We start from the raw sequence: 13,962 nt of genomic DNA, 5'->3' as shown, positions 1-13,962 counted from the left end.
TAAATGTATCACTATGTAAGGTGACAAAAGGAATATCTACTATTTTTGATATCTAATGTTCTTGGACATCTGTGCTTTGTTAACAAACATATAGTTATGTCTCCGGTTCATCAAGCTTTCCAAAAATTGGTGGATCACTATGAAGTTGGAAAATCTTAACAATGCAGAAAAACTCTGGAAAACCTTCGGTGCTGTCTTAACATTCCAAACCTGATTAGATGAGGGTGGTCTGCTTTTGGATGTTGGTCCTCTCAAGACAGAGCCATCAATGTTCTTTATTTTCATCACATTAATATGAACAACCTGTAAATTGCAATGCCTTCTGATGTATTTCACAGCATACCAACTTCGAGTGTGTCAGCCTCCACCTGCTGTAACAAATGCAGAAATCCTGACTGAGGATGATGAATTTGAAATAGGTAAAGTCAATCCACATCTCAATAACTTATTGTTTTCCAAAATGCCAACTGCCAGATACCACAAATACCATGGTCATTAAGATTTATACCTATATGGGCAAAATTAAAATTTACAGGTAGCTTTATGTATTAAAAGAGCCAGCAGTTTAAATGAGCTGAAAACGACAGAGAATTTGGGAAATAGCTAGATAACCAAAAGGTTAAAAAGCTGATACTTGCCTGTTTCTGCATAGGTGGATGCTTTCTTAAAGTTCCATGGAGGAATGATGATAAATACAATAAAACTGTGATTGTTGAATTAGTTTTCTTCTGTCTTAAAAAGTCTTCCAAATCTGTTGGGTTGTATTCTCGTCATGATTTTTAAATATCCAGAAAGGTATCCGTTGTTTCCCATGGAAGTATAATAGAAAAGGCCTGATGTGTTGTTTTTTCTTATAGCCACTTCTCAGTTCAGATATGGCAGGGTAGAATTTCTAAACCTTATCAGCTTCAGTATGATTGAAACCCAATAACTATCCAGTGAGGACTGAATATACTCAGGGGCACAGAATGCTGATAGCAGGTAATGGTGAGGCAAGGAGAGGGATAGATCCTTAAACAGAAGCACTCCACTGTGTAATAATTCTTTTGTTTCTTTGTATAGTCCCAGTTGTTATATTTTTTTAAGAATATGAGGGCTACTTCATCATAAGGCCTTAGTCATACAAAGTGACAATGCAACACCTACAAATATAACACCAGTTTCAGAGGGTTCAACTGAACCCTATTTGTAGTAGAATTGGGTTTTTTTTTAAAAAAAGGAATTTTTGCAGAGCATGATGAATCTTGATTTGATCTGTGTACTTCCCTGTCCAAATTATCCTGTCTAGCCCTCCTGGATTCTTGTTTCAAAGCAGAACAGATCAGAAAAGCAAATACTTCTGACAGCTGTCAAAACCAGGTGTTACTGAAAAGGGATGTGGGGTCCACTTTTCCACTTTCCCAAGCACCTGGAATTTCAGGAATGGGATGAAAAGTTGGGAGCACTAGGATCTATGGGTGGGACACTCAAACCCTAGGGTTCGTGCTACAAAATGCCTCCTACTCTCTTTAATGAAGAAAGATCTGTCGTGGCTTTGCTTTGAATTGACTGTAGAAATCTCTCAAGATATAGTCCAGTTGAGGGTTCCTATTTTTTACCTAAAGAATTACAGAGTTGTGCACATATGCACTAGGTAGAGGAAGAAGAAGAGAAGCAGAAGAAGAATATGAAAAAAGTTGCAAACATTTGAGAATCCAAAATATTTTTAAAATGTGAGCCATCTAGTGACAATCCCTCCATGGGGTAGCTGAGGCAATTTTGGAGCAGGTGTCACTAGCTGTCAAAATCATAGGTGAGATTACCAATGGTGGAAAGTTGTTTGTTTGTTTAGCTATTCTTGCTGTCTTACTTTCCAATTCCTGAAGCATGCAGTAGGTTGGCCAACCAGCTTCAGCTGAGATGAAAATACATCACAGAATGAGTAAGCCTTATGACAGGCTATGGGTGCTCAGGGTGGCTTGATGAGAATATGACCTCCACTGTAGGAAATGGTCATCACAGTCCACCATGGCTAGTTATCCATTTTGTTTCATCTAGTCCAGGGCAGTGTGGCTACAGTTAACATTTTTTTTTAGTGTTTTGGCACATTTATACGTTTAGCCAGTATAGGCAGGATGGTCATATTTGTTTCTAGTGTTGGGTCTCTTTGTAGGACAACCGGAGGAACTGTATGGCTCACTGAGATGCTCTAATTGACTGTGGGTGGAAAGCCTTCTGCAATCTGTGGCAGTCGTCATCTGGGTTTGGCTGCAGTCCTACACAGCAGTATTTGCTGCTGGGATGGACATTCACATACAGCTGCAATTTCAAAGGTTTTATTGTAACAAATTACCTGGCTGAATGGGTAGGGCCATTTCCCCTTCAAAACAAGTTTGCTTATTCAGTTGGATGATCACCAGCTGTAAAAACTGCAATGTCAATCACATGCACATACTTCCATCACAACTAAATATCGGACTGTTTAGGATCGTTTCTTTTCTGAAAGTGATGAGATAAAGCAAAGCCACACAAGGAAAGGTTTGGATGGATGGGCAATAAATGTTGAGAACACTTTGGTCTATGCCATTTCTACTGCAATGCAATGCAAGGGTTCCATTGCAGGATCTCTGGGGTTGTGCTACATGGAGTTAAAATGCATCATTAGGTGCATTTCAAAACTTGCTCTTGACTCTCACCCTGGAATTGTGATTCTAGTAAGACATCTACTAACTATAATGTATATTATCTCTGAAATGGGCCACCAGGAATAAGGGCACATGACAGCTTCCCTTTAATTACTGTCATGGATACTACAAAATATAGAGCTTTCAAAGTCCACCAGGCTGCTGTTTTGCTCTGCAAAGAAACAAGCACCCAAAGTATATGAGTCATGCTAATAGCATAGCTAGCAAAGAAATGATAAATGTGGCTGCTCATTTGCCACAACATTTCCTCTGCCTAATCAAAGCTATTTGCACCAGTGGTCATTTACACATTATATACGATGGAAAAGGTACTTCATTAATCAATGCTACTGTCAACAGCAATGGTTCCCATTAATTGTTGTTTAACTGGTGCTTTCTCTTTTTATCAAATAGGGGACATAATAAGGTACCAGTGTCTACCCGGCTTTACATTAGTTGGTAATGAGATTCTGACATGTAGACTGGGAGAGAGGCTACAGATGGATGGAGCACCTCCTGCTTGTCAAGGTTTTTTTTCCCTCTGGATTCCCCCACCCTTCTTATTAGTGTTTATTTGCATGTGATCTGATGGGGTTCCAGAGCTTGCATGTACAAATAAGACACATTTTTTTTCTATTTAGCATCAATACAAAATTGTGAGTTCTTTAAACAGTGCTTTGCTGTATTTTTTTAGAACAATCCTGCAAGAAAGGTCCATTTCTTGTGTATTTGGCAACTGAGGCTTGGGAAAATGGCTTGCCTGAGGCTAGTGACTTCATAGCAGAAGTGAAAGTTGAATCATGAGTTTCCTATTCTGTATAGTAGTGTCTTAACACTCATAACACTCCCATTCTTCTTCCTCTTGAGCATTCAGGACAACACAGACTGATATACAGCATTCCAGTTCTATTGTGCTTGCACAGTTTTGATAGCTTTCTGGCCTCACACAAGAAGCATAATTTCATCACCTTGTTGTTAACTGCTGTCTTGCAGCTCCATCATCCTGCTGGGACTTAGTAACCAACCACTCAGCATTAGAGTGACCTACTTTACTTAGAACAGCCCTCAGTTCTGGAGAGTTGGCAGTCATCTCTTTCAGGATTTCCTCTATTTAAAGAGTTGTCCAATCCAAATTTGCCTAAATCCAAAGAACCTCGAGGAAAAGAACATTGGCCTTGAAATTGCCCATCACTTTACAACCAGCCAGCAAATGAGCAGGCATGCAAGTCATCTATTCCGTTTGCTCTGCTGTGCAAAATACTGTATTTCTAATTCCAGTACAGTTGTTTTAGATAGATTTGTGCCAGTACATATCAACTTGCTTATGTAAATACATATACATACTTGTACATAATGGTGTCCCTTATTTTCCTGGAAACTTCATACCTTACTGCCCTACTCAGAGGCCACTCAATAGCCTGTTGTGACTAAATCTATTTTACCTCAATTCTTTTAGTCATTTTGCCATCTTTATTTAAAATAGACAGGGAGGGAATGGAATGTTAAATAATAACCCATCAAGGAATTACAATTACTTACTTACCATTTACAAGGTGAGAAGATTACACTGTGGCAGGAGTACTGAGACAGCAACATTATGCTTCTAATCCAATTGTTATTTTCTCCCAAAGCCATTTCAGTTAATTGACAAGTCTACAAAGCAAAAATAAATGATAGAAGTGATAGTTTGGAACAAAGATAATATACAATAATTGTGAGTTGGATCAGTTATTCCTTAAATGTTAATCACCCAGCACACATAATGTTTTATTGAATCCAAATGTTGCATCAAAATGCACAAATTTATTATGTAACAATGAATATGCATATCTTTAATTTATAGTCACAGATCACTGATTTTGTAGAATAAGTTCTAAAAATAGGACCTGCTGAAATCTGAAATTTTACCAAGCCATTTATTCAGAATGTTGACCTTTCACATTTGTTGTCAAGAAAACATACCTAGCAAGTTGAGTAAAGATGAGATGTTCCTGAAAACCTGTATTATAATTAATACGGGTATTAATTAAGATTTCTTGTCCTTACTTTTTAACTCAAGTAAAACACAAGTTTTTTTCTAATGCAAAAGTGGATCAGTGAAACAGCATGAGTCAAGGGAACCCCCCCCCCCAAAAAAAAATAAAAAAAGGATTTAATTAAGCTTAAAATCAAAACATTTATTTCAAGAAACAGACTCCCATCCTAGGATTGGTGCACAAGTTTTCCACCTACATTGGTGGTTGTAGCCGAGCTGGTGATTCTGCTCTCTGTGCAGGGGATGGCAGTGTGATGAAGACCAAGAACAAATACAACAGGTGCTGATTAAAACCTGCCACTTAACTAGCTTTGTGACGATTTTCAAATGGAACTTGGGTATTAGGAAAAAGATGATGATTCGCCATTAGATTGATGGTATTCACTTGGCTAAAACATTAAAATAAAGCCAATGTAGGGCATATTCATCTCGAACTTCATAGAGATCTGTGAATGAATTAAAATGGAGTGGAATAGTTCAGAGCTTCCATGTTCAACGCCTGGCACTGAGATACTCAAGTATAATTTTTCTAATGGGAATACACATTTATATTTTAATAGGATCCATTAATTCATCCAACTTACTCCAATTATCCATTAACTCATTTATTTACAGGTTTTTAATTAAATTTAGTATCACAGATATCAATAAACCCAAAGGAAGGGAAACATTGCCATTAAAATCTGCGGCTAGTACCTTTTTTATTTTAATGTCTTACCTCTTCACAAGCGTGACCATTTGTGGTACAGCAGATTACCTCATTATCTTCCCCTTCAAGCTGTGTGGGAGTTTGGAAAGGGCTTGGCTATGGAAAGATATGCTGAACTGGTCCTTTTCATCTGAACTAAAACTATTCTGAACTAAAACCAAGCAGATTTACGAATGCAGAATTTTAGTGAACTGCCCAGAGAACTTTGGCTTTATGGGCAGTATAGAAATGTAATAAATAACAACAATTACTTGTTTGTTTACAGGAGACCTTTTTATGAATTCATAATAAAAGCTTTCCTGTAAGCATGGAGGGACCTGGGATGCAAGACCTTGCCCTGGTCCCTCCATATCCAATTTCCCTGTTAGGACAAGGAAGGTCTGCAACCCAATATGTGTAGTGGGCAGAATATACATTCATTATTATTCAATGCATAATCATGAAAACATGCATCTGATTCAATTAAGAAAGGAACATGACTGATGAATCAAACAAAACGTATAAATGACTTTTTTCTCCATTACCTAAATGACTTCATTCCTATGAACATAAAACATGGACAAAGTCATTAATGTACATATTTTGTCCAAAAATGAAGTATTCGCTGTCTCTCTCTCTCTCCCTTTCCAACTGTCTAAGTCTGATAATGCAGCTCCTCTATTTTGCAGTACTATGCCCTGCAAATGAATTGCGCCTGGATTCAACAGGAGTTATCCTGAGCCCTGCCTACCCAGACAGCTATCCAAACCTCCAAATGTGTGCATGGACCATTACAGTGGAAAAGGGCTATAACATCAGCCTTTACTTTGAATTCTTCCAGACAGAAAAGGAATTTGATATATTGGAGGTGTTTGATGGTAATTACAAGATATTCAGCCATAGATAGATATTTACAGCCAGTAATGTTTCCTTTATGCTACATATCATATATAAGACTCACAATATCATTTTAGATTTTACAATATACTGTTAGATTATGAATAATTGTCATTTGTAGTATGAGTCATACAGCATGTAACTACAATGTAGTACATTATTTTACTTTTCCAGGAAATGCTTTTGATATCTCTCTAATTTAAATATCTCTCCTTCTCCTCCTCCTCCCACTGCACCTTGTTCCCCTTTCCCTGCTATTATTCAGGACCAAACAGTCACAGTCCACTGTTAATCTCCCTAAGTGGGGATTACTCCTCATCTCTAAATATAACTAGCAGTGGCCATGAAGTGTTCCTTCGGTGGTCAGCAGACCATGGCACCAATAAAAAGGGTTTCAGGATAAGATACATAGGTATGTAAATCAAATCTTCCCCTTTCCTACTTTGCAAAAGGTCAGCAAGGTCATTTCCCATATGGACTGCTATGTATACAGAGGGTGGTGGCCAGGTGGTGAGCAGCGTTCCATAGTTTGTTAGAACTGAAAGAATGGCTTGACCTATTGTTTTATCTAATGATGGAATGATAGAACTCTTCTCACATTGGCCTGAAGAGGTCCACAGCCAAAGTTCTTCAGAGTGATAGCTTGTGAGCCTTGAGTGAAATTCTAGGCCCTTGAATCCTTCTTCCAAATTATATTCACAAAATATATTCCAAAATATATTCAAGTCATGTTGACTTAGCTACACTTGAAACTATCTGAAGAACCTGATGGAGGCCTACATTTTTGCACTGAATTTTACTTTAGACAATGTTAAGGGCACTGTCCTATGGTTGCTAGATATTGTTTAGCCATTGGGTAATTGTAGCACCTTCTCTCCATCCTTGCACAGCTCAGTCCTTTCTCCCTTTTATTATTTGCTTCTCAAAACAGACAGTAAAGAATTTAAACTCTTTTAAGTGCATACACCGTAGAAGACCTCCTTAAAACAGAAATTTCTCAAAAGAAATTTCACTGCAGTCATTTCTGCCTTTTAAATGTCTTGGAGGGTCTTCTTGGCCTCCATCGCATGCCTTGTGCACTTAAATTTCTTTTATCCAACAAAGGATCTGGGTCATCATACTTCATCTTTCTTCCGATATTAATTACCCTGGAAACATGTTTAAACAAGTATCAGTTGCAATATGCAAAATCTTCAGAAAGAAAATTGAACTTAGATATTAACATAGTATAAGTACATTTGTAATTAACACATGCAAATTTTATCAGATGGGAAGAAATAAGATTCACGAACGATGTGAATGCGAAAACAAATTATAGGCTAGGTCATAATGGAGGCAATAAAATAGCTATGATTTCAAAAGTGAAGTATTTTATAACTTATTAGATAATATACAGTACCTTCACAATATATTTTATGTCCTACTGGTTTTATTGTAGGGATGTGTGGCATTTGAAAACCATGCACACACATTTGAGCTCAATGAACTTTTAAGTTTCTGACTCAATAAGAAAGATAGGGTCACCTTCTGAGAAATTGCTTGAAATGTTTGTGCACATTTAGAGCTGAGAACTCGTATCTCTAGAACAAATTGCAAAAAGCTGGGCTGACTCATTAGATTTGACCTGTTGTTCTTGTTGCTGTTCTTGTAGCATTTAACAGATGAAATGTAGAAACATTTTCCTCTCACATACTCCACCTTGAGCAACTTGAATGTTCTGACAGTTAATGACATAGTTCCACAGACTTCACTGTGTAAACTACAGACACACATGTGTGAGATGTGGAGCAGAGACCCAAATTTTGCACAAATTTCTCAGCTCTCCACCTCCTGTCTTGCCTAAATCACAACCCATTTTAAGTTCATGGGCTGGCTCAGCTTCTATCAAATCAAGATGGTACCATGGTAGGATTGACCCAATGGGACCTGCAAGACTAAGTCAAAAGACTCTATTGGATTTTCATCTCCCACCGTCCCTCACACTTCTCTAGTTGATTGTGAATTTTCCTGAAGATTCAACTTCTTTTTACCCAGAGAACCATGATCCTTGCAAAACTATTTGATCTGCTTTTTCTCAAAGCCAGGTAAAAAATTATAGCCAGATTTGAGTTGTTTAAATTATTATTATTGGGTGACTAGTCTACAAATAGTCCATTTAGTTTTCCATTACTGTCTTACTGTGCTACAAAGATCTTCGTACCCTTCTTTGGTAATGGTCAGATACAGTTGCAGAGTATACTCTTGGTTTTTCCTATCTGCTTGGAACCTTCTGCACCACAGGGGTCATTGGATCAGGTCCTGAAACCCCCACAAACAAATCCTTACTGTTAATTAACAGCATATCATGGTGGTGATCCTGTGCTTTGTTTGTTTCCTTTGTAAAGCCCTTTACTGCAGCACTCCAGAATCACCTCCTCATGGCTTCATTGTTAGTCAGTCTGGTGGGCAGCTGAACAGTATGGTCCGCTGGGCTTGTGACCGAGGATTCCGGCTCATTGGAAAAAGCACTGCTGTGTGTAGGAGATCGCCAAATGGATATCATGCATGGGATGCACCTGTCCCAGCATGTCAAGGTAAACATTTTCATTTCAAATTTGAATTTGCATATGTGGACCTTGGTGCAAACTCATATAGCTGTTCCAGTAGCATAACTCAATCGAGTTCAGCAAGGCAGCATCTCAGTCACTGAACAGGACCAGCTATAGAATGTATAAGCGTCCTAGTTTTTGAATAGCTACGCTGTTTGCTGGTTCATTTCCATGTTCAAATCAAAGAACTGCTTGCTATGGTTGCAGTGCAAATATAAGCATGTCCACTTAAAAGCAAGTTCCATACTACACAGCTTGGGGACTGGCTATCTGAAGGACACTCTGAACCTGCCTAAAACTTTTCCTCTTTAGCAACGGCCTCCTCTGTGTCCCTTACTAATGAGTGTAGGCTAGTAGTAGTGACCAGACAGGGGGCCTTCTCAGTCATGACACCTCATATTTAGGATGCCCTCTTAAGAAATACTATGCACAGGCTTCCTAGGAGCACAAGAACCCTTCTGCCTTTGATTAAGTGTTTTTAGCACTGTCTGTCATCATCAGCAGCGGCAGCAGCAACATCAACTCTTCATGCTTGTTCCATTAAAATGTCAGGCAACTCTGCTTATTTTTGCCCAGTATTATTTAATATATTGTGCTTCCATCGTGGTGTATGTTTGTAAATAAGATGTCACATCTTTAATTAATATAAATTGTAGAATGAGACTTGTATTATTATTCACTTTTCATGCCTGTTTGACGATTGCTAAGGTTCAGATTGTTTAATAAATGAATTTACAACTATGGAACTACATTTTAAAGATATTCTATGGCAGTGAAATGATAAGTACTTTCTTTTAAATGGAGCATTTCTGAACAATTAAGTATGAATTTTACAATAAAATATAATGTATATAAGAAGTTGCAAACAACAATTGCAGTGTTATAAAATATATAAAAGCATATAAAAACATCCTTTAATATTCAATCCTTTTATTCAAGACTCTTTGATGACTAGAAGTTTAATGTGATCAGTGATTATTAATGAAGCATCTGCATTAATATTTTCTGTGTTCACTTTTTGAAAACCAAAGATATTTGCCATTTTGATACCCAAAGTTATTAATAATGGTTTACTATTCATACCATCTCAGATACATCTGCATGCAAACCTAAATTAGAGAACTGTCATCCAAGTGACTTCTTAAATGCAAGCCCATAGGTATACTTTTCTTGACCTTTAGAGAGAGATGAGGTTAAAATTCCCTCAATACTAATTTTTCATTAGTAATGAGAGCAAACATTTGGCCTGAAATACAAGTGTTCAGAAAAGAAGAAATCTGTATATATTATGAAACACAATCCAAAAGCCATGCAATGGCATAATTTCTATTAGTATTTTAAAGTTGTAAACAACTTTAACAACATCCGCATATTTGAGACTATTTAGGTGCTCATTTTGTTTGTTGTGCAGTATTATTTTAACCCATGCCTGTGCAGATGGTGATCAATCAGCAAAAAATAACAAGCATGGAAAAGGAAGGGACAATTTTTACAGCCAACTCAAACCAATCCTTTTTGTTTCTTTTCAACATTATAAATCACTGCCTCCACATTGATTGGCATGTAAAAAATTCAGACCATAAAATGGAGGATGGATGTATAGAATCTACTAAACTCACTTCAATCTGCGCTGTTCTATATAGTCTGATACAGCAGTTCATTTTTTTCCCTTGATTGAATAGCACTTCTGACAGGCAGTATAGTGAGAAGCCTTGATGGTTGGAGAATGTATACAGTGCAACAGTTTCTGGTAAATATCAGCTTGCTAGAATAACCAGGCAGAAAGGAACAGAAGGTAATCTGTTCACTGGACAGAAAAGAAGGCACAATGGCTTTATTAGAGCAGGCTAAATAAAACAATGGCTCAAAAGTAGAAGCACAAAATTCCTGCATATAGCTTGGTCTAGTCCAGGTTTTAGAGTGGATGCATCTATTCAACTACAGCAATAAGAACACTACTTCTGTAACTGTGATAGATAAATAAATAAATAGACGGTGCCCTTGCACCAGTGCTTGCTAAAATGATGGGAGAAAGTGGCTATATGCCAGCACACTTTGTGTCTAGAGTTATAGAGAATCTGCTCAGTCAGAACACAGATGAAACAATAAAAGAACAGTAGAAAATAAGTAGAGCGGTGCTAACAATTGCCACCCAGAACATGAGTCACTTGTGGCATGTTTTTGTGGGATAGAGTGGAAGGGGGCTGTTCTAGGTCATCCCAACAGAGAATGCAGATTGGTAAAAGTAGTAGTACTTTCCCTCTGCAACAGAGTTCTTCCTGGTTACCAGTCTGGGCCAGTTTGCATTGACATCCAAGATCTCCATGAGTAGGCAAGGTATTCGTGTACAGTACTCCGCCTGAGCTTCATTCTTATGATTTGAATCAGTGCTTACTGAGATATTAAAAAAATAAAAACAGGAACTAAGTCTCGCTGTATTCAGTGGCACCTTATTCAGTTGCATGCACTGTAAAAGGGTCATAAATATGTAGGAGGGTCAAGTACAGAAAGGAAGCTGAAATTACTTATCAAGTATGCTTGAACTGTGCTTTCTCATCCCAACTGCATGATTCTTCCTGAACTTGGAAACACTATATGTAAAAAGTAGAATGGGGCACGATTCATAAACTGACATTTGTTTTCCATTTGTGTTTTTTAATCTTCAGCTATCTCTTGTGGGATTCCAAAAGCTCCAGTGAATGGTGGGATATTAACCACTGATTATTTAGTAGGAACACGAGTTACTTATTTTTGCAATGATGGGTATAGGCTGTCATCCAAGGAACTTACAACTGCAGCCTGCCAGCCAGATGGCACATGGAGCAACCATAACAAAACTCCTCGCTGTGTAGGTAAGGAGAACAAAGTTTATTCTTTAAAAGTTTGCTGTGTTTTATTTTTATTCTTGGATACAAAAGCTTGCACTTGGGTACTAACAAAAAAGTGACAATCTATGGTACCCAAGGAAGAATCCTTTAGATAATAGTAATACATTTTTTAAAAAAAATCTTAAAGGATATGGTCTACCAGAAATATGTGATATCTACATTGAAGTGAATGGAAATTCTACAAATGTTTTGGTAGGAAAAATATCTAGTAAATTAAGTCTACATGAATGGGTCCATCTATACCATTCATGGAGAGGAGAAACCAAGAAGCTATAGAAGTATTCTGACTTTCAATTATGCATTCCTTCTCAGAGCAATAATTGTAAATTTGGCAATATTCAGGAATAGTTAAAACATTCTTTTTTCTCATAGCCACACACATTGTTAATTTATAGTAAGACATATACTTCCTCTGTCATTTGTTTTCTATGTGGACTATAAAGTTAAAATGTAATTATGATTGTTTTCTCACTGAGTTGAGAGTTCCACCATGGTCTGCTTTTCTGCCATAGTGAGGAAATCAACTACTGTAAACATAACAAGTGATAATTGTAGTCAGTCCCTGAAGCTACTGTTCTGCTACTAGATGAGTAAGTTGAAATAGGAGTTCTCAGTTTGTAAGAGGAACATAATGGCATCAAGAAGTGTGATAAAAATGCCTTTAATCTGGACAAATCCGAAGTGCTTATGGAAGGATTATTTCACTAGCCAAATAAGAGCTGTACTTTTTTGCTGTGATGTGTAATCCATTAGGTAATTATTTTAAGCAGTAAAATAAATGTGGATAATCACCCTCCAAATCTGAAATGAAGAAATGGAATGCCAAATATTATTCCTCAAGTGAAATATTTCTAGAGTCTAAACTAAGTATAGCCTAGATTACTGTGTGACTCTTTAGGTTATGAACTCAGATAATTTCATATTCCCATCAAATGAACACATTTGGATAAGAATACAAGGCAATTATCTTTTTTCCCCTTTTGAAACTGTAGAAATAACACTCTCTTTTCTCTCCCTGTCTTTCTCCCTTTCCCTTTCAAGTTGTTACATGCCCAAGCATCAATTCATTCACACTGGAACATGGGAGGTGGAGGATAGTGAATGGCTCTCATTATGAGTACAAAACAAAAGTTGTGTTCAGCTGTGATCCTGGGTACCATGGTTTGGGACCAGAATCCATAGAATGTCTTGCCAATGGAACTTGGAGTTGGAGAAATGAGAGACCATACTGCCAAAGTGAGTGCTCTATTCAAGTGGCCAAAATTTATTCAGCTTTTAGCCCTTCAGTCTTGATGTTTCAATAGGGTACTCCATCCATCCTTCTCAGCCATGCTTGTGAAAGCCCAGCAGGCCAAGAAGCCAAAACTTTCAATAACGTGCCCCCATAGCTAATACCTCACCCTTCATGTTGCCTGATATTCAGGGATCTCATGCCTGGTAAAACTCCTATTGGCTATTTTATGCAAATACTTTACTTCACAGTTATCATCTTTAGATTAAAGCACCAGTATTGACTCTGATTAATACATATATCAGCCATCATTCTCCAGTTCTAGCCTCTACACAGTTTTCAGGGCTAAGGAGTAAGAAAGACAGGGGGAAAGAAGATTTTTATGGCCCTTCATCCATTCTGTTATGCAGTTCTGATTTAAGTATTTCATATCAATCATAGGTGGATCATTATGAATCCATTCCCTTTGATGGATAACAGAATTTTGTGAGCAGATTTCATCTTTGTCATTCCTAAGACATTTAGCATCCGAAATGCCATTAGTAGAATATGAATATTGGAGAATATGAATATTGGTGGAATGTGCCCAACTTATTTCTTCTTGTTTTAACTTTTAAGTTATTTCCTGTGGAGAACTTCCCACCCCTCCAAATGGGAATAAGATTGGAACTCAGATCACATATGGCTCGACAGCTATTTTTACTTGTGATATAGGGTTCATGTTGGTGGGTTCAGCAGTACGGGAATGCCTCTCTTCTGGACTATGGAGTGGAACTGAAACAAGATGCTTAGGTAGGGTTTCCTTTTCATGTTTACCATACTTCCATGAAATTTCCTTACCAAGATTTGAGTGCACAGTTTCTATCATCAAACTGGTTTTTGCTGCATTAGAAAGGTGCTTATATTTTAACTGATATCTTGTATGTACTCACATATCTATATGTGTACATTTCCACTGGATTTATGTGTAAG

The 13,962-nt window shown here is 37.4% G+C and overlaps 1 protein-coding gene across 1 annotated transcript in view; it reads left to right on the top strand.

The window, feature by feature from the left end:
• Positions 1-13,962, top strand: part of CSMD3 (CUB and Sushi multiple domains 3) — a 650,552-nt gene that overhangs the window by 553,376 nt on the left and 83,214 nt on the right. The window contains exons 46-53 of the mRNA XM_044421466.1: positions 339-419; positions 3,078-3,191; positions 6,076-6,264; positions 6,549-6,695; positions 8,668-8,856; positions 11,538-11,723; positions 12,801-12,995; positions 13,609-13,782. Coding sequence (XP_044277401.1) covers positions 339-419; positions 3,078-3,191; positions 6,076-6,264; positions 6,549-6,695; positions 8,668-8,856; positions 11,538-11,723; positions 12,801-12,995; positions 13,609-13,782 — 1,275 coding nt within the window. The remainder of the gene's footprint in view (positions 1-338; positions 420-3,077; positions 3,192-6,075; positions 6,265-6,548; positions 6,696-8,667; positions 8,857-11,537; positions 11,724-12,800; positions 12,996-13,608; positions 13,783-13,962) is intronic.

This window comes from Varanus komodoensis, unplaced genomic scaffold, assembly GCF_004798865.1.
Source record: "Varanus komodoensis strain SLA01 unplaced genomic scaffold, ASM479886v1 scaffold12, whole genome shotgun sequence".
Taxonomy (NCBI): domain Eukaryota; kingdom Metazoa; phylum Chordata; class Lepidosauria; order Squamata; family Varanidae; genus Varanus; species Varanus komodoensis.
The sequence above is the reverse complement of the archived record's forward strand: the minus strand, read 5'-3'. Positions and strand labels throughout refer to the sequence as shown.